Source organism: Ilyonectria robusta (genome assembly GCF_021365365.1).
Source record: "Ilyonectria robusta strain PMI_751 chromosome Unknown BGZ61scaffold_8, whole genome shotgun sequence".
NCBI lineage: Eukaryota > Fungi > Ascomycota > Sordariomycetes > Hypocreales > Nectriaceae > Ilyonectria > Ilyonectria robusta.
In genome coordinates this window covers 1,655,829-1,680,330 of record NW_025764442.1, presented here as the reverse complement: position 1 = coordinate 1,680,330, position 24,502 = coordinate 1,655,829, and the positions used below count along the sequence as shown (strand labels likewise).

Here is a 24,502-nt window from a genome sequence, read left to right as displayed (position 1 = left end):
GAGATTATGAACATTCATTTCTTCATTATTTCCTTATTCTCACCTACCAAGAATCCAAGGCACTTGGGCTCTAGCGACTGTCACAAATGCACACGTTTGCTCCTTACGCGCTGTACGGACCTCCCACTACGGCTCCTTATCTCAATCAAACTTTTAATCAATAAGATCTACGATACCCTAGCCGCCATATTCTAATTACGGGCAACGTTCCCAATCTGTCTGCACGCCGCCAATAGTTCAAATCAATAGTTCAAACTGAATCTGATATTGACAGGCAAGACTTACCAACAGTCGCTTACCATCGTCGAGGTCGCATTCCTCACAACCGCCGTCGAAAGCTTACGTCTATCAATGCAACCATCGCGGCCACCAGAGGCGACTCACCTTTTCCGTCCCCACAGCACCGTTGAGCACCGTTGGTGGTTCCCATCTGATGATGGCATTTCCAAAAATATCCCCCATGATCCCTAAGCCCTGCCGTCGACGTGCCATCACCGCAGGGGCGGAATCAACCTTCAAAAAGCAAAGATCGCCCCTGGGACCCAGAAACTTATCAGGAACCCGATAGCGTGGGTGGAGGGATTGGCCGCGCTGCGGACTTCACCCTCATCACGTCATGCGACGTGCCCTTGGTACTGGGAATTGGGGGCGAGGGGGACGCACGCAGACACATCCCTACAGCCTGAATATGTTCGATGATGTAGTGATCATCGCCAGAAGTGCCGAGTTGGGCTGAACCCCGGCGACGCCTACCTGCGCACCCTTGATGTTCTGGAAGACCCTTGAAAGACCCCTAAAATGTGCATCGAGCACAGCCTCAACACCATAAGATCTGCTTCTCGATACGAGATGCTACAGGGAGGTGGTGCAGACAACGAGGGCGGCAGTTTTTGACACGATAGTGGTGCCCATGATAGTGTGATACATTGGGAGCAAACGACCAGGGAGGACCCAAGTACCACGTTGGGCAAATCTACATTCTCGAGGCGAAATAAAAAATATTTTCCAGGCTACGGTAAAAGAGGCTGCAGTGGCGAAAAGTAATTTCATTCGTTCTAGTGTAATCGGTGGCTCGGTGTAAGTCGACCCCGAAATACTGCAGCACATGGATACCTAAACACTCAACATGCCAGACGGAGTACAGACTCTGGGCACAGAGGCGTCCTCGAGAGGCCAATGCACTCGAGAAAAATGCAAATAGCTCACTGGCGTTGCACAACAGCCTCTGCGTCTGGGATACTATACATCTTTCCAGAAAGTTCGTTGGTAGTACAGGGTACATGATTGCCTGTGCAATGCGAAGGGTCATATTCAAGCTGACGCGCGAGTAATGTTGCCAACATCTGTTTGACAATTTCAATTGGCACCGAAGATCTGCCCTCGGAATGGCATAACTCGTTACGATTCATTGCTGACCCAAAATACCTTTCCCGCAGGTTGTAGTTGGTGGTAAAGCCCAATCCCGGAGCCCCGGAGGGTTACACCGGCAACCCTGACATGCAGAAATAGTGACCAGATAAGATAATCCCATGGAGCTGGGCTGACGCTTAACTGCCGTGTTCCTGACAGCTAACAAGGGTCATCTGTTGATACGAGGAGATAATCCCCTAATTCTCCCAGAAGAGATGCATATTGGGACAAAAAGCTCGTGTTCTTTAGCTGGAGCTTAATGATATTCATAAGGCTGTCAGGAGGAAGAAGAAAAGAAGGTTGATTGCACGGTTTGCCAAGTTCCACCACAGGGTGAACACAAACAGCCAATAAATTCTCGGATGGACGGAAATAGCAAAAGGACTTGCAGTTGTCGGTGGTCTCATGATGGGTTCCCCCCATCTTGGCGAGCATGTGTCTTCATATCTGGCTAGGTAGGGGAGTTTGCTTTTCGCTGGCACATCCTCGGATGACGTGAATGCCTCTGAGGCTTGGGTCTCGCGACACCATCAACCACGAGGCGCGGTGAGCACAGTGATCGGCAACGGGATGACGAGCTGTTGTTTCAGAACGGCGCCACTGTTGGGGACTCAATCGTCCATTTGGTGCTCCTGGCTGAGAACCATCTCTGTTTCAAGCTGCCGTGTGCTGTAGCCGTAGCATGCCACGTCGACAGCTCTAGTCCTGATGCGTCTCTCCATGGCCGGGGAAGGTGTCGACCATGCCCGTTCTCTGTGCCGTATCTGTGTCGTACTCCAAAAGCGTGTCAACTGGGGGTGCAGGATGAGTTCCCCGGAAGTTTCAGCCTCATGGGTAAATTGACGTGGGAAGAGGCGGACAGCAACAGTGACGTCATGAATTCCGTGTGTGGCTGGTCTCTCCGCTCCTCTGACGGCATCGTGGACCCACCCATGCAATACAATAAGACTGCGATGGATGGCGATGGGGTCACTGGGGTGGCCTTCGCGTGCATGCATGAGCCCCGTAGCGCGACTTACTTCCCGTGGACGGAAGCGAGCAGAATGTCGTCGGGGGCTTGTACTACGTAGTAGCACGTAGTATCACGTAGTAGCATTCGTCCGCCATTTCCTCGGCAATTCAACAGTCCAGTCCAAGCACCCTCATCATTACCTCGTTGTGGCATGGTCAGGTCGTCACCCAGCACTGCGGGTCATCACGAGCCACCTGTCATCTGTGGGGCTTCAGCGAAAGAGACTACATTTGAGGCTTTGATCGACATTGAAGTCTTCGCTTCAAGCCACACACTTGCCCTTGTTCCGTCTGTAGACATGGGCGAAACGCAGGATGCCTGGTCACCGTCTCGGTTGTGTCTGTCAACCATGACAACACCAATCCTACCTTTGGACGGCATAAGAGATTTCAATTGGAACGGAAGCCGTGGAGGCGCAACCCCATCTGTTCAATGCCAGATTAGCATTTCAGAAGCAAACCCGAGGACACCAGCCACAGTAACTCCCAGACACACAGCATATGATTGGATCCAGGAAGATGGCCGTCTGCACCCTTTTGTCTCTAATCCCTTCGCCAGCCGATGTGGGGGAGTGTCAACGGCCGGACTGGGCTCTCCAAATTTTCTTTGTCGTGGGGTGTTAGCCCTCACGAACCTGTCATCTTGAAATCTCGAAATGACGTAGGTGCCCCATCTCGTAGCGCCCATCTGAAGAAGACCAGTGAGGTGATCGGATCAATGCAGCTGTGCCGCGCAAGCACATCGTTGTAAAGCCTTCCGGTGAGGGATCCATTACTCGGGTAAGAGGACCCATCACCCTGCATCCTACTACGTAGTGAGCCCGGCGACCAGAAGTGAAAGATGGTATTTTCGTTCACATCTGCTCTCTCGACGGGGGCCGATGGCTCACGCACAAGCCTCGATGTGGCACTGGCTGTCAACAAGCTCTTCGTACTACGCTCAACTTGGTCCCACTCGCGGTAGGCGTATTGTTCTTTTATGAGCCGGGATCTGACTGGGGTTAGGTTTCGCTCCGAGAGGACCGCAGGCGGGACCTGACAAGGTTAGTGCTGGGAGGAGACCAATTCCCGCGTAGCTCATGTCATTAAGCCATCAGTTCGCGTTCACGCGCAATGAATATCGGAGACGAGAAACGGCCTGTAATTAGCCACAGGCCATTCTTAGGTGCGTGCACTTCGCATAGTTCTGGGTGCAGGGAAAATATTTCTCTAATTTCAAGAGTTGACCTCCTCATCCGGGCTGGGACTCCTCCGCCGTGTTAATGAAGCCTCCGAGTGGCATTGTGATATGACGCGCATCGTGGCAAAACCGCCTGCACTCAGCACTGTACGAGTGGCTTTTTGTGCTCCTATTGAGCCCAGAGTTAATATGATGTCAAGCAGTCAGTACATACTACGTATGAGTTGACTGAGTTGTTGCTAGGTTAAGTGAATCCTCGTTGTGGTTGGTGCATCTCCGTCAAACCGCAAACCAACGGCTCAGGTCCCAAATAGGGATCGATCGCCCGGGAAAGTCTACCGCTAGGAGGTATGGGCACACTTACAGGTACCGAAATTTGGCCACCGGTGGCGAGCGAAGCAGAAGCATTCGACCTGACCGAAATAGGGAGATGCCTGATGCAAGGATTGATCACGGTACAGAGGCAAACAAGCCACGCAACGGCGTAATTAGCCACACATGGGCTGGGATTTTGAATCGAAGTTATTCGCATGATAAAAATAAGTAAGAAACGTCGATCAGGAAGGGATCGGCAACGGGCGCATTGAGCTGGGCGTGCAAAGGAGGAAGGCCCATGTTCCCCGTCCAAATTAGATCCGAGATGTACTCAATCGCATCCTGAGCGTTTGGGTCTTGGGAAAAGAGGGCCCACTAAGCCACATCCGAATTCTATCGACCACTAGAGAAGCATGGTGGAAGCGCCGTTGCTCACTTGTGCCTGAGCTTTTGACAGAGGGCGGTCTGGAGGGACACGTACGTAAGTTTACATAGTGCCCCCGGTTGCCCCCGGGCAGGGCATGCACATGCGAAGCACCACATGGCCATGCTCTGTCAGGCGTAGATTGTGAAGATCATAGACTTGGCACAGAGGCACGATGCTGGGGGTTGGTAGGTGATGGTGGATAGTGTGGCGTTGAGCAGACGTGGGGCGCTTGGGGTTCTGGTACGTAGCAGGTGCTTGCTGTGGTTCTCGCCGCGAGTCTCCAACCGGAGCCGGGCCAAGCTGGATGAGGCCAAGCGGTGCGAGAAATGGTGCGATTCTGGCGGCTTCCACTTGGCGATAAGGGCGGGTGAGTTGGGTGGTCCTGGGTCTGGGTATGTGCGACATCGTGCTGGGCCCGGCGCGTAGACCGTAGGCGCTGTCAAGGGACGAATCTGCACAGCCACCCGGGGATGAAATCGGACCTGAGGATCCTCCCGCGAGCCCCTCCAAGGTTGTACTGTACTCCATAGGGTTTCCGGCCTCGAGCCGGCCTGGGATGGTATGAGTAGATTGAGTGTTCAAATCTTGTGAGCTCCCAAGGGTTATCGAAACATCCCATCTACCGACAACGGGACAAGGCCACTGACGGCTAAAGTCTCGCCATGAGAGAGTCACGGTGAAGGGAACATCGGCCCTGGTCAGGTGGCTGGTCCCAAAGGGGAAGGCTTGAGGAGAAAGGTCCTTGTCGCCCCGTGGATGCATGGGACCGGCGGGCGTTCCATCCCATCAGGCCGTCGAGTCCTGGGGTTTCATAGAGTACAGTTGACGGGCCAATAGGCGTGAGGGAATGTCGAAGCCAGTGTGCGGCGGGAGAGTCTCGCAACGAGTGGAAAGCGGGAGAACAAGTGTCGTGCCGTTGCCAGAGGACGTTGTGAGTAACATGGCCATTGGTGGATTCGAGATCTTTCTCAAAGGGGCTCTGTCTTATTTTGTTGAGTTTCTGGATCCATCCTACCGGTAAGAACAACAGCCGGCGGCATGCTCAACCCGCCCGAGACAGCAGCGTCTAGGCGCAACGACGCAGATGCACAGGCGCAACGACGCCTCATGGTGGACGCCCGATGACGGCAGAAGCGCGGTTGGGCTGGAGAGCCGATGGCACGGGAAAGATCCGATCCAGCGCCCATGTAGTAAATCGCACGGGCTGGGCGCCCACCTCCCGCTACTTTGGGTGGACAGATGGCGTTCCTGCGTAAGGGTGACCGCTGTAAGACCTGGAGCTGGGGGGGTCTTAGCATATGTGACGGTAGAGGCTTTGGGTGCCAGGTGGGGACGGAGACGATGCTGGGGAAGCAATGGAAATGACCGGGTCTGAAAGTCCATGTCAGCGGTCCGGGGTGTGGAAGTTCCGTTGGCCGCTGCGCCTTCAGTCCTTCACTAAAACTCAGCGCCCACAACGCGCCACAGCGCTGTGGAAATGGCGGCAATAGCCCTGTGTGGTATGCTGTATGGGAGGCGCCGTCATTGTGCAAGTCGCTTGGGGGTTTGGTGTGGTCACTGTGGTGTCTGTGGTGTGTTGGCATCCGCTCGCTAGAGCATCGAGGAATGGAGTAGCATCCGCTCTTCCTTCCCTCGCGGGTCAAGCTCCCGGTACCTTCGTGGGCATCAGGCGGGGAAGGTGCAGCGGAGGGGGGCGTCATCGTAGCCACCGGAGGCGAAGGACCGGTGATCCCTTGTCCCTCACTAACAATTTTTGATATCCACGAGCCTCTGTCTGTCTCTCTCCACTTTCTGAAATGACAAGGATCTCAGAGAGACCGAAGAAGCCCAGGGACCCCCGGCCGGACAACCCATGTCAGTCACGTCCACCCCCTCCCAGGCTCCAGCTCCCCGGAGCCTGTTGGTATTCCAGTGCTATTGCGAACAGTCCATCCAAGAGTCGATTGATTACTGATTACAAGGCTGGTTTTGGTCGTGTCAACGACGGCAGCGTAGCAGATTGCAGATGATACTCCAAGTATCATGGCTCCGCTATCCCCGGTTGACGAATGCCACCTACTTCGCCTATAATAACTCGCAATTATAACCTCGGGACGCCCAGACACCAGACAAGCCAAAACCATACCAGACGAAGCCATCTCGTCCGTGGGTATTAGACCCGATGGCATCCCCAAACGATCGCTACGCATAACACTACGCCGAGCGATTATCGCATTCTTATTGACACACCCCCTTCAAAGTTTCGCCAGTCATCAACTCTTCTCTACCACCGACGGAACGCTCCTCAAGTCTTCCACTGCCTGCTGGTTGACGGCGCGGGCCTACTGCACAACACACCACTGTTCCCTGGAGCTCACCCGTCACCCGTTCCATCCCAATACCGACCCCGTCCCATCGACCGAGACACTCGCAAATTCATCGTCGCCAACGGTCCAAGTTGCCCGCACTCTTGGTCGATCTGAGCCAGGTCATCGGTGCATCTATTAGGCAAGCCATCTGGCGGGAGAGAGCCGCTTTGGTGGTGCAAGATACTGCAACAACAACACGGACGAGCCCGCACATCCACTCAGAGCCCACACCACTCACACCAACACGCACATCCTTGACACGATATTCTCACGACTCTCACTTGCTCCCACTCTCCCTCTCCCACCCACCTGCAAGAACTCGATCCACGGCACAGCCTCCACACCCCCCAGGCTTGGGCCACCCCTCTACATTGCAGTCTGCTCCATTCACTCAGTCTGCTCCAGACTGACGAAAGATCCCCACCACTCTTCTCATATACCCATCCCGACCAGACCTTACTACTTCGTCTGTACTACTACACCACCTTCGGCTTTTTCTACGACACGTCCCTAGCCTCACCTAACCTCACCTTTTCTTATTTATTATTTTACTCTCTCTGACCCTCAAAATCCCGGACTCTCCCTACTCACTCGTTTTCCCTGACTCTGCCATACACGACCTTTACATCGTCTCGTCAGATCGACAACGTCCCGCGTATAGCGCTCCCTCTAGTCATTCGTCCCTCACCCCTCGTCTGCGACGCGCCGCAGCCCTCCACACACGCCCTAATTTGGTCCGCTCTCTGGCGCAATCCATGAACTCCGGCGCAAACTAATCACCCGCCGTTTGAGCGAAGTGCGCACATACCTGACCATCGCAACATCACAAAACCGCGTGACATCCTCGCCGAGAGGTATTCTCTCTTCCACCCCGCCGCGCTTGAGAAACACCAGGAAGTGTTGTTACCTTGGGGCGGTCCAGTTTGCCCTCCCACCTCGACATGTTCCGCCAAAGGTAAGCAAGCCGCATCTCTTACAGTAATTTGCGACTGGAAGCCCATCTTGTTATGCCGTCCCTGGCGACTACTCTGGGTGTTTCTTCCCCTCTTTTACTCTGTACTGACATGCTTTCCCTTGATATAGGACAAGCTCACAGAAGCCTGGGGACGACCTGCTGGCCGACTTCCGACAGCAGTTCCCTCAGGTCGCAGTTGTCAGCACCGCGGCCACTGCCCCCGCAATATCACAAACCGTGGCAGCCGAGAATCACATCGTTCATGCGCCGCCACAACCTGAGAGGTATGTCTATTCTATGTCCCGTCACCAACTTGGCAGCTGTGATGGCTCTTGGGGTGCCTACTTCCCGAGGCGCGGGTGTCACACCTGATGCCACTATCCGCAGCCCGTCATCGCACCATGTTTTCTAGCTGGACACATTCGCTGACTTGATAACTCTCACATAGGACCCAAGGCATCCCCCAAGATGCCTTCCGCGACCAAGACCCGACCCCTCGGGCTACGAATGAGCCTTGGAGGTTTACACCATCCCTTTTAGACCCTAACTCGCTCTCCTTTGCCAACTTCGCCAATGCGCCTCCCGGGTATTACACGCCAACTCCAGGCGGTACAAACACCCTGTTCCACCATCAGGCTGGCGACCTCCATACCCCCACGATGAACTTGGGGATGGGCCTTGGGACTCCGCTATCGATGCCAACTTCTGGAGACGGAATGCACGCTGGACCAGGCACCGGAGTCATGGACATAACCGGGTTCCAAGCGATGCACTCTCAGCACTTCCACCAGTTCAACCCCTTTATCCAAGCGCCCCCGCCTCAACCAACCTTTGCGCCCTCGAGCTTTGTTCACCAAGACACCGGGTACGAAACCATGGATCAGGACGGCCCCCAGATCAACTCGGAGCCCCCTGAAGAGCGAATGTCGCCCATGGATACCTTCCAGAACCCAACTCACATGATTGGACTCCAGTCACGTCCATTTCCCGGTATCCAGGCTTCTCATCCACTTCCTGCTTCGGCAGAGAAGTTCCGATTCCATTCGACTCTCAACGCGCCAACTGCGATGATCAAGCAAGCTGATGAGATCCCCATCACCTATCTCAACAAAGGACAGGCGTACTCCTTGTCCGTTACTGACACTAACGCGACCCTACCCATTGTTCCTGGCACCAGGTACCGCACGTTTGTGCGAGTTTCATTTGAGGATGACCAACAGAGACAACGGCCCGGCGTCTGTTGGGGTCTCTGGAAGGAGGGCAGAGGAACCAACGAGGCGCATCAAAGAGGGGGGAAGCTCCAGGCCGTCGAGTATGTCGAAGCGGGGCAACCAGTCGAGGGAGATGACAAAAGAACTCGCATGGAGCTTGAATCCTCCTCGTTTGATGGCTTCTCGGTCACCTGGACACCAGGGACTAACGGGGCCTCCGAGGTGAACATTGCAGTTCGGTTCAACTTCCTCTCCACCGACTTCAGCCATTCCAAGGGTGTCAAGGGCATCCCCGTCAGACTCTGCGCCAAAACTAGCCCAATCTCCCCTGACTCCTTGTCATCCGCCGCCGATGCCAACCCCGAGATCTGCTTCTGCAAGGTAAAGCTCTTCCGGGATCACGGAGCTGAACGAAAGCTCTCCAACGATGTCGCTCATGTCAAGAAATCCATCGATAAGCTCAAGCAGCAGATTGCACAAGCCGAGAGCGGGTTGAAAGACTTTGGCAAACGGAAACGCTCAAGCGGCGTCTCGAAGGTCGGAGATGTACATCGACCCGGAAAGGTCATAAAGCACAAACGTACATGGTCCATGTCCTCTGCTAGCTCTGCTGGTGGGGGACGGGTGTCGATGGAAGAAGATTTGCACTTCAAACTTCAGACCCTCCAGGACATGTTCACCAGCACCCGACCTGTCAGCGTCCTGTATCTTAGGGGTGAAGAGCTCGACGATCCTGATCTACATCCCGTGTCACTTCCTGGAGACGCTTCGCCCCTTACCAAGACTGAAAGTCGTGATGGCCCGAACTGGCAGGCCAGAAGTGGACGCAGCTCCATGGCAGGCTCTATGATTTCTCCCTCGCCTAGCTCCCTCTCCCTAGCATCACAAACCTCCGCAGTTGGTCCCGGTGGTCAGTGGAAGAACTTTGACTCCGTCGCCGGGGGTGACACATCTCGCAAAGGCTCAGATCCACCGACGAAAGTCAACAAGACAGACGAAGATGGGAACCTCAGCGGGTGGATCGAGGCTCTTGGCGTCGATCCTTCATATCGACCCCCGGTGGAGCGCGGCCCCAAGCCTGTCGCTTGCTTCTATGTCCTTCGCCACACTCAGACAGACGCTGAACAGCAAGAGTACTATCGGGCAATCTACTTGAGACAGCGAACTCTGAAGGAGTTGAACGATCGTATTGCAGCCAAGTGGGGATTTAACCCATCTCGAATAACACGAACTATTCACGCAACCCAAAACGGGTTGGAGGTTGAAATGGACGATGATGTTATTCGAGAACTAAAGGAGGGCCAGGACATGACCTTGCAGGTTAGAGAAGTTGAGCAATCTCCAGGGGCGAAGAGCGAGTGGGACATGGCGGTCGACTCTGACGGATCTCCTGACACAGAATTATCTGACGAGACAATTGGGCTTGTCCTGCGCCTCGTCTTCTAATCCTTTTTTCTTTGTTTTTTTTACACTTTTTGCCCTGGCGATATGACTGGCTTGCGGCAGATGAATACTGAGGTCTAGACTGGGACATGTACATGTTATGTTGGCTCCCCCAGCCTGTCGCCAGGTTGGGCTCACGATCACACACATACACGAGATGGATTGTTTGCTTTGAGGCGTTTGACGACTCTGTTCTTCAAAATATACCACAGCTCTCTGTGAGCGCTTGTTGGGGCGAGGGTTTGAGTTGGTTTCTTTTCAGCTCTTTTGCTGCTTCGCTTCAATACCCAAGGAAACGATGCGTTGGTTTTTCCCCCCACTCACTTGGTTTACCTCGAGATGATGGGAGGCGTTTCTGCACAAAGAATGGCGCTCCTGTGGATCCTACCTTGCGGGTGCGGCCATAAGCGTCCTGGTTGACCTTGAGCCGTACTTGAGCAAGTTGGGTATTTACAGGAAGGATTTTTAACGGGAGCAATGATGAAAGGATTTGGATACCCTTTGAGCGATGGGTGAAAGACCTATGTTGGGGATTTCTTCACATACTTTTATTTCCCTTTTCCTGTTCGAGTTTCTGCGCATCATATCTTCTACACGTTTATGAAGGACGAAACTCTTCTTTTTTGTACTAGTTTACCATGATACCAGCCCCGAGGCACACGACAATCGGGGCTTATGAATTAATGTGAGCAGGCATGAAATGCACCTATTAGTGCACGAAATGTCCTGCGAAATATCAAAGCGTTTCAACTCGTCAAGGTGTCTCAGTGAATGCCCCTGATGGATTTTGCTCTAGCTGTGGTGAAGCAACTCATTTCCACATACAAGGCTGGCTAACTGGCAGGCCTCCAACTAGGGGAGACTAATCTCATTCGTCATGGCGCTATGGACGATCTTTTGACCCTGTGTTAATTAATCACTCTACAATACACTACTACGTCCCAAGAGAACAATGGCGACTCCAAACGATGATAGTTTGATGTCCGCATCATGCATATCGTAAGGGGTAGGTAGGGTGTGCATCCACGGCTCGACCAACTGACTTGCCACGTCAGAGTTAATATTCTCAATGTATCTCATATCGGCAATGTTGTGGTAGTGAAAGCAGAGGAGGATAGCCCCGTCGATCGTGAGCCTATCGTAGAGATATCGCCACACGGCACTGAGAACAAGCCACAAACAATGCCGGACAAGTGTGGCGAGGTGGCTTGCGCGTCGAGCTTGGCACGCAGACTCTAGGTATCGACCGGTTACTTCCGGAGATGTTCAATGGCTACTTAAGTTACTCGGTACAGCATTTAGGGATGGGATCGCGGTGGGGGTTAGGTCTGTGGCGAAGTATTGTCGGATACATGCCGGGTGGGTTGTGTTAGAAGCCCCCTGGGATTGGCTGGGCGCGTTGGTTTCCGTCGTGCCGAGTTCTGATGTCCCAGCTGACACGATTGTGGTCTTTATTATTTGCCCGACAAGGCAGAAACCTGTGTCGATCGCTTCGCTTCCGAGTCTCGTCTTTGAATTAGGTTCGACACACGGGTCTTGTGAGATCCCGTCCGGCATACAAGGTTGTCCGTTTGCAACCGGTAGGGTTGCGTGTGGCTGAGGCGACTAACACGGTTGTTCATCACTTCGGAACGCTGCTTCTCGGCACGGAGTTGACGGCATTGGCATACATCGAGTCTCGCATGCTGCCGATCGTGTCGCCCTCGGGTTAGACATGGATAGCCAACAGTCCTAGCTTCTCCCCTGCATTCGCTGCATAGGAATCCGTTTCCAATCAGACTGCGTCGATTCATCCACGGTCGTTACACCTCTGTCAGCCCAACAACACTAGCCACACTTGAGTTCGCGCCTCACTTCTCCCAGTGGTGATGATCAGCGAAACACGCAATCCGATCGACGGCAGGGCCACCGTCCAGACTCCTCAGCTGTGCAAGGGTCGTCTCATAGCTCCGATGGGAGAATCGAGACTCTGGGCCATGTGGCATGTGGCGTGGCACATGGGCGTGTGGCTCGACGAGACACATGAGCCACAGATTGGTTGCAGTCGCGGGCTGCCTCATGTGGCGATGTTCGACGTTGGGCCCAGAACCGTTTCAAAACGTGACAAGTCAGTTGCGGCCGATCACTGGCTCTAGGCTTTAACTACTGCAAGACGAGCGATTTGGGCCGCATCGGAGGGGGGTGTGTGATGCGGCCAGGGAGGGGGATCGACAAGTCCTGAGCCACAAGTCACTCTCCATCAGCGTCCAGAGCCCGCCCGCTCCATTGGGCGCCATGCGTCCCCCTGCGGAACGGTGGCTAGGATCGCCAGCGGGAGACTTTTAGCACGCGGCGAGAGGGTCCTGGGACGGGACTTATCATGGGCGATGGCCCTCTTCTCGATGAGCTTCGAAAGGGTGCGAGGGATCATCTACTTCGACAAAGTGTCGAGGGAGAGATAGACTCGAGTGTCCTTTTCAACTTGGTCATGGACATGCAGCAAAGTTGTTGTCAGTCTAAAAAAACCACTGTCAGATTCTCTCGTCGGTCAATCTGCAATGCCAGGCTCCTCTCATGCGGAAGATCCCCAAGACGTGGCCAATGGCAACGACAGATTTAGCCATCACACTTCCTATTCCGGCAAGTCGACATCTACCACGAACAGGGTGATTTGACCTGGGGACTTCAATCATTCGAGGGAAGTTCCAATGGGCTCAAGGGGCATTCAAGGCAGCACGGCGTGTGTGTAGTTCGTCTCAGTCTCAGGGGCACCTCGCCGAGTGGTGAAGCCCGAGCACATACCATTCCCGGAGAGTGGCTTCACTGGAGAAGGGAGACGGCCGACGAGAGTTTTTGCAGTGCGGGGAGGCTCTGGATACCGAGAAACTGGCGTGAGCCTATGCGGTCTGGCGGGATCTGCAAGTTTGATGGGAGAATACGAGAAGCTTAGTCCAATGGGCGTGTGCTAATCTATCCCTGGGCGATTGAGTTTTGGGGCTCCTGAAGACGTCAAGAGGCCTCGATAAGGCTCATTCTGGGAGTCGTTGGTGGTGTTTTTGTTTGGTCTGTTCGCGTGGTAAGACACCGCCCTGGAATCAGTATTTCGAGACATCGTGATGAGGGCGCTCCTTGCCAGGGCAAATTTCCCTCCCAGACACTGACATCACAAGGCACTCGAAGCCACAGCCCGGGCGAAATGGCCATTATTGCATCTAATCTCTGCAACTCCAGGCTCTGAGAGCTACCTGCTATTTCCCATTTCCTCCTCTGTCCCCAGCTGTCCAGGGTAACGGGGGGGCGGTTGTCGATTGGGCAATACTGATGGCGATCCCGATGATCATGACGAGAATGAGAACGCCCAAATATTCCGCCCAACACATCTCGACGTAAAGTTCAGGGCCATTGAATTGAGATGGGCCTGCTCTTATTCTTTGCTTGGTGGGACTATTTATTCGAGGGAGGTGAGCGGATGCCTTGTCAACTTATTCGTGTCTGCGACAAACTCTCATTCAGCCTCATGGACAAGCACGGCGGTTCAGCAACTGAAACGCTCCCCGTTTCCCTGACCAGCGCTCACAAGTGCCGATATCAAGATCAAATTCGTTCCAGTCAGTTCCGAGACAATTATGGCCATCCACGACTCGCCCTACGATGTATTTATCTCTCCCCGTCGCAGGAGGCTCTAGCTTCTCCAACACCAGAACACCCGTGTTTAAGGACGCCTTGATTCTGGTCCAGTCATCAAATGCTATGTGAGTGTCCAGCTTCTTTTTGTGTGATTGATGTGCAGCCAATTACGATATCGACAAGAGTGTGAGACCGCATCAAAACAACAAAAGAGGAGTGCAAAAAATGAGAAAATGGCAAAAGGAAAATCAGAAAGCGAATTGCCCCGTACTGGAATCGAACCAGTGATCTTGTCATTACTAGTGACACGCTATACCACTTAGCCAACGGGGCTTGTTTCCGCTACTGATGAAAGTGATGCTCTAATTTGGTGTTGTACAGGCCATGGTCCTTTACCGGCGCTGATTTGGTACCAAGTTGACCTGGTGGGGCTCGCTTTCGATTCCTCGAACTCTGTGAAGAAAGAAAGTGCAAACACAGTGGCGTTGGGGTGTACAAGCTCAATTGGGTCGTCATGTGGGTTGCATGCATTGAAAATGGCCGTCTCGATTCAACAAATTGCTTGTGACGACCCGGATTCAGGCCAAGTCTTTGAACAAAAGGTGAAATGCACGGCATCTCAATCCGTGACTTGCAAACTGCGGCGCTTGGTAGAATTCACTGTGGTGTAATCCTGGAAGGGATAGCTGTGGACTGTTGGTTGAAAATGCATCCTGAGTGAGGAGGAATCTTGGTACTCCGAAGGGATGGTCTGGATGCAAGTTTATTCGACGGCCTTGTCCAGCAGCTCCCGAATTGTTTTCGCAAACTCCTCCCCATCACCCTTGATATCTCCCAAGACAACCGTCTTGTCGCGTGACTTCATGCCGTGTGTCAGTTGCAGCCTCGACTTTGGAACGCCCAGCGCAGAGCTGAGGACCTGGACGACGGCCTTGTTGGCCTCGCCCTCCCTTGCCTGTGCGGCGACGCAAATCTCAATGGCATCGTCGGTGACGGCAAGGACGCCCTCACGGTTCTTGCTGGCGCCAGGCTTGACGTGGAGCTGCAGGTGGACGCTGCCGACGGGTGACTTTTTGGTCCCAGTGACGAAGCGGATGGCGGCGCTAGACGACGCCATCACAATGCCGCGTGCCGCGTGCCCTGTCCCCAGGGTCTAAGGTTGATGGGTACAAAGTTGGTGAAAGGTTGGCGCAAAGGCTGGAGCTGATGCGTCAGGCGGAATATCTATTGTGAGGGGTAATGCCCGTTTGGATGACCATTACATCCCGTAGCCCGAGACCTGCAGCTTTATTGGCGGTCGATTCCCCGTCTGATCGTTTCCTGGGTGCGCAGAGCAAGAGCCTGACGCTGGACGTTGAACCCTGAACCATCAATCACTCCACGAGCTGGAAGCTTAGGAGAGACATTGGGTCAAGCTCTACTGGAAAATGCGGCGTCTGTCGCTTATAAACGCGCTGAAGCCTCAGGCCAGCGGCTCCTGTTGCAGCGCCAGTAGGGGAAGGAGCAGCTTGGGCCTTGTGCTCTACCAGCAGGCGCCTGCGGTGGTCCTGCCCCACCGCCGTAGCAGCCTTTCGTTGATAATTCAACAGCAGAAGCGACATCATTCAGCTGAGCTGCCACTTTTTGTGACGCCAACACCATTCTCAACGGCAACGAATCCACCATCCGCATCAACATCGACATCGACATTGACACCGACACCGACTGCAAAACCATCGTCTCGTCGGCAGCCGCCTTGCTGTCTACTCGCTACTGCCATTCCTCTTCGCAAGCCCAGCGCCATGGCTTCGGCCTACAGCGCGTTCCATGGCGCCGCCGCGGCCTCCAACTTTACCATCACCGCTCTGGGCCGCTGGTCTGTCCTCAACAGCGCATTGCCTGCCGTCGAGGATATCAAGTCGCTCCATGTCTACGACTTCGACAATACCTGTAGGTGCTGCCCGCTGTTTGACCGACATTGCGCCCCAGGCGTGGTCGAACACCCTGATGTCCATGCTGATTCTGCCACCAGTGTTCAAGACACCACTCCCGAACCCATCGCTTTGGAACGGCCCGACCATTGGAACATTATCGAGCCAGGATGTCTTCGTCAATGGCGGCTGGTGGCACGATAACCGAATTCTTAGTGCGACCGGCGAGGGTGTTGACAAGGAGGAGGAGCGCGCCTGGGATGGATGGTGGAATGACAAAATCGTTGACCTCGTCAGATTGAGCATCAAACAAAAGGATGCTCTCTGCATTCTCCTGACTGGTCGCTCTGAGAAGGGCTACGCCGACTTGGTCCGGAAGATGGTCAAGGCCAAGCACCTCGACTTTGACATGGTCGGTCTGAAGCCCCAGGTCAGCCCCTCGAACCAGCGATTTCAGAACACCATGCACTTCAAGCAACTATTCCTCGAGGCTCTAATGGAAACATATAAGTCCGCAGAGGAAATCCGCGTGTATGAGGACCGGCCCAAGCATACCAAGCTCTTCCGCGACTTCTTCGCCGAGTACAACCGGAGACAAAACACCATGCCCACCCGAGGCCCATTGACGGCAGAGGTGGTTCAGGTCGCCGACGCTACGGCGTCTCTAGACCCTGTGGTCGAGGTCGCTGAGGTCCAGCACATGATCAACATTCACAATGACACGGTGACCAAGCAACCCTCGTCTACCAAACGCCAGAACAAGCTCAGGATTAAGAAGACTGTCTTCTTCACGGGCTACATGATCAACCCAGAGGATACCAAGAAGCTCATCAAGCTTGCCCAAATACCTCCGAACCTGCCACAGAATGAGCTCAAATACCACGGAAACAACATTCTCATATGTCCTCGCCCCTGTCCCGCTAGTATCCTGGAAAAGGTTGGCGGTATGAACAACAAAATGAAGTGGGAAGTTACGGGCACAGCTTGCTTTGAAAATAGTATATGGGCTGCTTGCCTGCGACCAGTTCCTGCAACTGCCAAATTCCACACGGACAACCCTAGTCCTCTTGTGGTGTTGGCGCTGAGGAAAGGAGCTCGACCCATCGATGCCGGCAAGATACAAAACTGGCAACCTCTTCCAGCAGATAAATCCTTCATCTTCGAGACTGTCGTTGGCGAAAAGGTCATTCTCCGCATCGAGGCCGAGGACCCTCGGGAAGACGCTTACGAGAGCCTATTCGCCAATAAGTCGTCCAAGCGCAAGCACAACGGCGAAGACGACTGGAACCAACGAAACGTCCATGGCCACTACAGTGGTCGAAACGAGTCCAGGGGGTATCACTCTGGTGGCCGCGGCGGCTCAGGTCAAGGGCGGGGCCGTGGCGGCAACGCCAACCGAGGATTCCGGAATGCCTCGAGGGGAAACAGCAAGGGAGGCCGTGGACGAGGGGGTGGCTACAACTACCGATCTCTCGACGATGTTGAGCCCAGAAACCAGCAAGGTGGATATGGCCCTCAGGTTGATTATGATGATGCCTACCAACCACCAAGCCAGTCTCAAGCTCCACCGTCTGCCCCAACAGGCCCCAGCCAGGGGTGGAATACCCAGCCTCCCCGAGGTCCATCAGCTCAGCAAGGACGACCTATGGGAGGGTACGGGGGCAACAACAACTCAGACCTACAGAATTACTATTAGCGCTAGTATGCACCCTCATAAAGGGTGTCTTTTTTACGCCTGGTTTTTGGGAGCATGCAATATCTTGATCTTCGTTTTATCTCGACTCACAACGCATGGAAGGTTTGACGGGCATCATTCGATGCGGTGCGCCGTGGTCAAGCTGGGGATTCATTCGGGTTCATGTCTGACACAGTCTGATATTCGTGGAGTATCCTGGCGATAATGGGCGGGGCGTCTAGGGGGTAGTGGAAATGATACCTAACGGAATGCAAACGGATACTTTTACTTTGACTCTCGAGTCTGTCAAAGAAGGGCTGCACAGATTGTTCACGCCAGGGATTCAGTGGTTGTTTCGTCGTGGGCTTCCTTTTTTTTCTGACCCTGTCTCTATCTACCAATACAGACGGAAAGCTTTTGGGGCATTTGACGTATCTATTCATCATCGCTGTCCTCGTCATCTTCCTCCTCGGCGTTCTCTAGCCACTCAACTAGCACGCGGCACTTGTCCTTGAGAACAACCATGCCGTCTCCATCGGCGGCGCGCTCATCCCCCCACCAGCCCAGGATGCCCTCCTCCTCAAGGATGTCGAGAGCGTAGAGCTGCTGCAGGAGAGCGGCGAGCAAAATACCAACGCGCGACTGCTCGGGGCCTTTGGCATGCAGCAGGCCCTTTTGCAAAGCAAGAATGAAATCGACCTGCTCGCGCTCGCCACCGCCAACGCCAACCTCGTCGACAAACTTAGTAGCGCCCTTGCTGGCTGTGAGGGCCTTCTCGGCGGCCTTGCTAGGCTCGAGCGGCCCGTACTCCGAGGTGAGCAGCTCGGCGGCGCGACGGGCGAAGGCAACGGCAACGGCACGGCGCATCATGGAATCGGAAGCGTCATTGGCGAGGCGCAGACCCATGAACTCGAGCTTGGCCGAGTCGAAGTCGCCTGAGTCCGCGCGGAGGGCATCGAGCAGACCGTGGACGGCGTCGTTGTGGAAGGAGAGTTTCTCGCCGGCCTCGTCGGACGCGAAGGAGGAAAGGCGGGAGCGGGTGGAGGCGTCGGCGTCGACGGAGTGGGCGACTTGGTCGAAGTCATCCTCAGACACTTCTGACGAGAGAGTTGAGACGGACGATGTGGAGATGTTGAACCCGGCGACTGAGTAGATCAGAGACTTCTGAAGGATGGCCGGGTCTTCGTCGTCAAAGTCCTCCTCATCTGGGTCGGCGAAGGGCGCGGCGTTGGTGGCGGCGCCGAGCAGGTTGGTATCGGGGGTTACGGGGCTACCATCGGCGGTGACCGGGGAGAGAATGGCGCTCTTAGAAAGCGAGGTGCCTTCGCTAATCTGGACGCCGAACGAGATGAGTGTGCCAGTGGGGATGGTGCTGTTCTTGCCGATGGTGGAAGAGTCGCCGACAATTGATCGAGATATCCTCGTGCCATCCTCGATCGTAGCATCGTTCCAGATGAAGCAGTCTTCCAAAACGACGTTGGCTCCGATCTTGCAGTCCCTCCCGATGATGCTGTTGGAGACCTTGCTTCCGGATCCGATAGTGCTGTCGCGTCCAATGATGCAATTCGAGATCTTGGCGTCGTTGGCGTGAAACACACCGTTTTCTGCCACGAGACCGTTGATATTGCGCTGGTAAGTCTGCTTCGGCACAACGTTGCACTCGGGGATGAAGGGGTACGTCCATCGACTCAGGACGTCGTGGCTGATGGCATCATACATCTGCAGGTTGCTGGCCCGGGCAGCGTATCCTTCGTCAAAGATCTCTGCGTAAATCATCTTGCCATTGAGCTCCCAATCCTTAAGCACACCGTGCAAGAAGTTCTTTCGCGGTAGCTCGTAGTCGAAGCTTTCCGACCACAGCGCTAGGACCTCAGGGGTGCAGATGTCGATCTGCGCGTCGATCAGGTCGGATCGGATCTCGAACTCGGTCGACAGCTCGTCTACTACTGCGGGGTCCAATGACATGTATCGGTCGCTGTTAAGGGGGCTCATCTCGTCGTAGTGTAGGCATCGCTGGGTCTTGGTGTCCACCACGAAGATGGGAGTGATTCCGTTTGTCTTTGTTCGGTGCTCCTCCTGTCCTCCGCTTCGCAGAACCATTGTCATGATGTTGGCCGCGCTCGTCTCTCGTCGCTTGCGGTGCGCCGCCAGAGCGCCGTCGAGCATAATGTTGGAGACAAGATCACCGTTGACCAGGATAAAGTCACCATTGACCAATGATCGCTTGTCCATGTCGCGAAGAACATCACCGACTGATCGTGCGTCGGAAACTCGGACGAATTGAAGGACGGAGAATGGGCATGTTCGCGATGCGGTTGACCACCGTGAGCGGCTAATGTAATCTTCGACTTGATCGGTATGGGCACCACAGTAGATGAACACTTCGTTAACACCATTCATGGCCAAGAACTCGAGAGTGTACTCGATGAGAGGAGTGTTGGCGAGGGGCAGTAGACACTAGGCAAGGCAGCATTAGCATAGGCGCGAACACAGTAGAGCACCAGCGCGAAGTCTCACTCTTGGCTTCTCTATCGTAAAAGGTCTGTATCTGTCTTGGAATGAGTCTGCGAGGACCTGTGACGTATGGTGAGCTTGCGCTGCCTTCAACTTTCAAGATACCCCGCGGTGGCACCTACAACCGCCTGCAGAACATCCTCGCTCTTGCTCTCGGCGCCCGCCTTGGCGGACTTCTTGCCCTTGCTGTTCCCTTTGTGCGACATCACCAATATCTGGGAGGTGGTGCGTTGAGGCAGACCGATATGTGGGTTTTTGGTGGTGTGGGCTTGGACGACGTTGGGTCAGGCCAAATTTCCGGCCGATGACTCAATTGCAGCATGCACGGGAAATTTCTCACCTCGGTGGGCGGTCGGTGAGGCTCGGTGAATGGCGGGGTGCTTAATGACTAAGGCGACCCTGGCGCGAGATAAGCAGGTGGGCTACAAGTGTGTGCGAGCTACTTACCCTATATGGGGGTGTGGGGATGACGCGAGCAGCTAACTTAGGTCAATAGACTTCGTGCAACATTCCTGATCGGCACTCGGGCAGCCAAACCGGTCTTGCGCAACCCGATTATATAATCTAGGTGATAGGTTCTGGCGCTGTGTGCCGCATGGAAGTGGGGAGCGATCTACAAATCCGGCAGCGGATGTGGGGTGAGCCGAAGCGATTCTGTGCTTGATGGGATGATCATGTGTAAGTCAACCTGTCACCGCCCGTTGACGGTACGCTGACAGCTTTCCGCCCTAGCCGCGTGACAGCAAGATGGCTCAGATTATGATAGACAGACGCATGTACGGCGCCTAAAAAGAGGTCATCTCCGCCAGGATCCCAGCGCAGGGCGGCCGCAAGCCCGATTGTGATTCAACCATGCTTTTGCCGTGGCTTTTGCCGGCGAGCCCGGTGACTGGCCTTGGGCGTTCCTCGCATCAGCAGTTTGCTTTTTGCACATGCATCTGAGGCAGTATTTAGCGAAGGTGGGATGATCAGGAAAGATAGGATACCTGACTGGCTCGCGAAGTTCGAGGGTCTCGGGGAGCTGGAATTGTCTGACTTTAAACAATATTGATCAACCGCGTCGTCCGATTCCCCGACAACAACCCTTCCAAGACTGATTGGCGTCTTGGCGCCTTTGCATCTGACACTGGGCGATATTGACTGAGACTTATCAAAGGGCAGCGTGTGGCCGGATGTTGCATGGCAGAGGAATGACTGATGTCTTCAGTTGAACCAGATTGTGTGTGCTACTGGGACCCGTCGTATTTCTCTCCTCGTCCTTTCGCTGATAGATCCCCCTTTGGCATAGGAAGGCCGCGACCGTCTGTGGGAGCTTGCAATATCTCAGAAACAGTGTAATCAGATCTAGGCACCTGCCAGAAAAACCCAAACGCATTGAGATTCGATGCTAGTAGCCAGTTTCGTATTGCAATTTGGAATCACGAACAAGCTCTTGTTGGCCGATGGCTACTTACCCTGCACACCTTCCAAAAGCGTTCAAGGAAGACAGTGCGAGAAGATAATTTCCCCGGCGCACCCAAGCAAGCCACACTCCGTCCCACCTCCGTCTTGCTTGTTTCCTCTTCCAAGTGACTGCTGAGAAAATCTCGACTCTCACCAACACGCCAACTTTTCTTCCCACCATCGCACGTGGGCAACTCTCCTACGTACTACATGGCCAAGCGCCCCCCTTCAGCACACGGTGGTAGCACACGGGTGCTCTTTCGGTCCCGGCTCCCCGGCCAGCAGAAGCAAAGCCTGGAGAGTAGCCCTCCCGGTGTACCTGTCCCGACCCGCCAGCGGTATGCGAGGAGCAGTTTTTGACCGTAGCTCTAGGCTCGGGCAGACGCCACACCCTTGTCAGCGCTACGCCCACGGCGTACGTATCAACTGTTTCTCACTTCAGCCTGGTCGATCACTCCTTCGGCCGGCTAGATCCGCGGCGTGAGATCCGGAATCCGACTTGGGGCTGCAGTGCTGCGCCCGGCACCCTCCCCAGGATGAACGCGGCAGTGGGAGAGGGCCTGCACTTCAAGACAAACCCGTCTGATAACTATCTGCACGTCGACTCAATGATCCTGATTTGGGCTGCGGGCGTGCCGGCTTCGACTCCATCACGGTCCGAGAGAGGCTCGGGGCACTTCCCATCCGGCATGACCATCCCAATTCAACTAGTGCCGAGACCAAGGTTTGTTGACCAAATAGGGCTGTGCTTCTTGTTGGCCCAGCTAGTTTTTTCTTCCCCCCTAACGCCTCCGTTCTCTCCCCAGGACACGGTTGACATGTTGGGAGTGTGGCAGGACCCTGGCGGGAGAGACCAAGCCGCATTCTTTAAGCAGATCATTGATTCAACTAAAGGGCTGGTGGTCTCACCAGGATAGATTTCCGAACTTTACGCCGTCTGTTTATTGGTCAAGGAAGAAAAAGCAAAAAGCAGTCATTGCTACAATCCACCCATGAGATACGATCGATCATACTTTGTCTTGGTATGATTAGAGAAAAGAAAGAAAGAGAAAACTCCTCCCCATGATGGTACCGCAGGGATGAGGGGTTGATCTTGCTATGGGTATGGAGTACAGGCACACGCCATCGAACTGCCGGCTTGGGCTTGGTGGAGGGTGATTGGATCTACGCACTAAATTGCCGGGCACGTCTGCAACCAGGGCACTGTGACCCAGAAACGGGGAAACGGGGGGGCCTAAACTGCTGGGTCTGACTCTCGGGGGTAGGATGCGACTCTCGTTGCGCATTGATAAAGGCACGGGAAATTGGGCAACATTCCTCTCTGGTTGATTGGATTCCCTGCCAGGAACGAGGTTCCGCGAGTTCAAGAAAACGCCAGTGTTGTTGCTTGGGCCGCCCTCGCATAGAGCGAACCTGACCCTGGGAACGCGTCGTGCCGGGTAGGGCCCGCCTGCATCGGTCTCCCTGCATGGCGTAGCATGGCATGGCACGTCTTCAGATAGCTTCCCGCACGAAGTGGACTGACTACTAACTACTACGAGGTAGGACACAGGTGCTGAGGACGGATACGATGTGGCATGCCGACTCCTGCTGCACAGGTGAAGGGCAAAGAAAGGAGGGGGGTCCTTGAAATAAAGGAGGTACACAGGGGCGCGGCTATTCCCCGTCGCACCAGGTTACACAAGCAAACAAAAGAAATATCGGCGACGCCCAGAACGGACAGGGCTGGATGCCGAAAGCATTCAGTGGAGGGGGACCGGGCGGGACGAGACGAGACTGAGAGCGAAACCAAGAGATGGGAAGACTGTCTGACTTCCGGACGGACACACCGCAGGGACTCGACGGTAGCTGAAGAGGATAGCTCAGCCCCCTGCTTATTGCGCAACGCGATTAACGTGGCGCCCGACACGACACATTCAGCAACCGAAGAGTCCCCCAGTCTCCGTCCCCGGTCCCCCGTCCCCAACAACCTGCGAGCGATTGAGAGTGCGACTGCGACTGCGACTGCGACCGCAACGACTGGGGGACCTCGTAATTACCTTAAACCAATCCCTAATCGGCGGTACCCAAGAGCTGGGTGGCTACGGTGCGCGATGGCCCACGCCACACAGTCGAGTCCGGGGCGATCTTGACCAGGCTGGCCAATGACGGAAGATGATGAGCCGTGCCATGGCCAACGGAGCCCCGTCGCAGCGACACCCCCCACGGCCGCCAAACTTCTTTTCGCAATAGCGCTTCATTCCCACCGCGATCGCTCGCGGGCTAGTCCCCCCTGGAAGACCCCCTCCGGCGCCCGAGACTCAAGCTTTTTCCTTCTTCTTGGGCATAGGCGGCGCTGGGGACTGGCTGGTGTTGCGGGCCCGGCTTGCTCCTGTGGGCCCCCCCTGTCCTGTCCTGTCTTGTCCTGTTTTGTCTTGTCCTGTCCTGTCCTATCCTGTCCTCTCTCAGATCCTGTCTTGCCCGAGCCCGTCCTGTAGGCTGTCCCAGGACCGAGCGGAGGGCTGCTGTCGTCGGGACAAGGTACGGAGCGTGTACAACATGTACCGAGTACGTGCGGAGCGGAGCATCAGAAGCTGGCAGAAGGCCGTCTGGCAGATGGCCGTCTGGCGCTGCTCCGGGCTGCGCTATCCTGGCGCTATCCTGCATGTCTTGCCCTGTCCCCGGAGGGCACGGTACGGCTGGAGTACCCTACCGTCCGTACTCCTCCGACTGGTACGCACGCCATCTCAGCGCCTTCTGTGGACAGGCCTGTCAAGCACAACACGGCCTGTGCTGTGTTCCACGCACGCCCGCCCGCCCACTCGCACGCACGCCCAACCTCGATCCTGAGATACAACTCAGGCCCTGTCCCCGTTCCCCATTCCCCGTCCGTCCCCCGTCCCCGTCCCTGTCCCTCCAATTGCGCCGTCCTCGTCCATCGCAGCGTCACTATCGGCGACGTGCCTTTCACCAGGCGCTCCTCTGCACAGCTATCGCCCAGCTATCGCCCAGTTACCGCCCACCTTGGACTTGCTGTTCTTCCGCTCCGCCTGCCTCCGACCTCCGACCTCCGTC

The 24,502-nt window shown here is 55.1% G+C and overlaps 7 protein-coding genes and 1 non-coding gene across 8 annotated transcripts; 3 read left to right on the top strand and 5 right to left on the bottom strand.

Annotated features, from left to right (window-relative positions):
* Positions 1-4,268: 4,268 nt before the first annotated feature.
* Positions 4,269-5,208, bottom strand: BGZ61DRAFT_227001 (uncharacterized protein). The gene has a single exon (XM_046238176.1). It carries the CDS (start codon positions 5,103-5,105, stop codon positions 4,404-4,406), a length of 702 nt encoding a protein of 233 aa, XP_046105671.1. The 5' UTR covers positions 5,106-5,208; the 3' UTR covers positions 4,269-4,403.
* A 2,424-nt stretch (positions 5,209-7,632) lies between these two features.
* BGZ61DRAFT_493498 (CP2 transcription factor-domain-containing protein) lies at positions 7,633-10,303 on the top strand (the record flags this gene model as incomplete). The annotated part of the gene is made up of 3 exons (XM_046250660.1): positions 7,633-7,646; positions 7,775-7,930; positions 8,095-10,303. The coding sequence occupies 3 exons, from the start codon at positions 7,633-7,635 to the stop codon at positions 10,301-10,303; spliced, it is 2,379 nt and encodes a 792-aa protein (XP_046105670.1).
* A 3,864-nt stretch (positions 10,304-14,167) lies between these two features.
* On the bottom strand, positions 14,168-14,239 carry BGZ61DRAFT_t108. Its single transcript has one exon. It is a non-coding gene; the product is annotated as a tRNA-Thr (tRNA).
* Positions 14,237-15,309, bottom strand: BGZ61DRAFT_450464 (uncharacterized protein). The gene has a single exon (XM_046245741.1). It carries the CDS (start codon positions 15,021-15,023, stop codon positions 14,670-14,672), a length of 354 nt encoding a protein of 117 aa, XP_046105669.1. The 5' UTR covers positions 15,024-15,309; the 3' UTR covers positions 14,237-14,669.
* Positions 15,310-15,383: 74 nt separating this feature from the next.
* On the top strand, positions 15,384-17,837 carry BGZ61DRAFT_450463 (uncharacterized protein). The gene is made up of 2 exons (XM_046245740.1): positions 15,384-15,835; positions 15,918-17,837. Exons 1-2 carry the CDS (start codon positions 15,688-15,690, stop codon positions 17,510-17,512), a joined length of 1,743 nt encoding a protein of 580 aa, XP_046105668.1. The 5' UTR covers positions 15,384-15,687; the 3' UTR covers positions 17,513-17,837.
* BGZ61DRAFT_389231 (nucleotide-diphospho-sugar transferase) lies at positions 17,838-20,395 on the bottom strand. The gene is made up of 3 exons (XM_046242796.1): positions 20,128-20,395; positions 20,009-20,065; positions 17,838-19,948 (listed from the first exon to the last, which is right to left on the bottom strand). Exons 1-3 carry the CDS (start codon positions 20,209-20,211, stop codon positions 17,927-17,929), a joined length of 2,163 nt encoding a protein of 720 aa, XP_046105667.1. The 5' UTR covers positions 20,212-20,395; the 3' UTR covers positions 17,838-17,926.
* A 357-nt stretch (positions 20,396-20,752) lies between these two features.
* On the bottom strand, positions 20,753-21,428 carry BGZ61DRAFT_450459 (uncharacterized protein). Its single transcript, XM_046245739.1, has one exon. The coding sequence runs from the start codon at positions 21,378-21,380 to the stop codon at positions 21,156-21,158; it is 225 nt and encodes a 74-aa protein (XP_046105666.1). The 5' UTR covers positions 21,381-21,428; the 3' UTR covers positions 20,753-21,155.
* A 1,290-nt stretch (positions 21,429-22,718) lies between these two features.
* Positions 22,719-23,755, top strand: BGZ61DRAFT_226929 (uncharacterized protein). Its single transcript, XM_046238175.1, has one exon. It carries the CDS (start codon positions 23,026-23,028, stop codon positions 23,578-23,580), a length of 555 nt encoding a protein of 184 aa, XP_046105665.1. The 5' UTR covers positions 22,719-23,025; the 3' UTR covers positions 23,581-23,755.
* The last annotated feature ends 747 nt before the right edge of the window (positions 23,756-24,502 follow it).

What these genes read in the sequence shown, in the direction of transcription:
- BGZ61DRAFT_227001 (XM_046238176.1), bottom strand. Translation starts at nt 5,105, where the DNA reads ATGCATCCACGGGGCGACAAGGACCTTTCTCCTCAAGCCTTCCCCTTT.
- BGZ61DRAFT_450464 (XM_046245741.1), bottom strand. Translation starts at nt 15,023, where the DNA reads ATGGCGTCGTCTAGCGCCGCCATCCGCTTCGTCACTGGGACCAAAAAG.
- BGZ61DRAFT_450463 (XM_046245740.1), top strand. Translation starts at nt 15,688, where the DNA reads ATGGCTTCGGCCTACAGCGCGTTCCATGGCGCCGCCGCGGCCTCCAAC. An exon ending in CTACGACTTCGACAATACCT is followed by an intron (nt 15,836 to 15,917) that starts GTAGGTGCTGCC and finishes TTCTGCCACCAG; the next exon opens with TGTTCAAGACACCACTCCCG.
- BGZ61DRAFT_389231 (XM_046242796.1), bottom strand. Translation starts at nt 20,211, where the DNA reads ATGTCGCACAAAGGGAACAGCAAGGGCAAGAAGTCCGCCAAGGCGGGC. An exon ending in AGGATGTTCTGCAGGCGGTT is followed by an intron (nt 20,066 to 20,127) that starts GTAGGTGCCACC and finishes CATACGTCACAG; the next exon opens with GTCCTCGCAGACTCATTCCA. An exon ending in TTACGATAGAGAAGCCAAGA is followed by an intron (nt 19,949 to 20,008) that starts GTGAGACTTCGC and finishes TGCCTTGCCTAG; the next exon opens with TGTCTACTGCCCCTCGCCAA.
- BGZ61DRAFT_450459 (XM_046245739.1), bottom strand. Translation starts at nt 21,380, where the DNA reads ATGCGTTTGGGTTTTTCTGGCAGGTGCCTAGATCTGATTACACTGTTT.
- BGZ61DRAFT_226929 (XM_046238175.1), top strand. Translation starts at nt 23,026, where the DNA reads ATGCCGACTCCTGCTGCACAGGTGAAGGGCAAAGAAAGGAGGGGGGTC.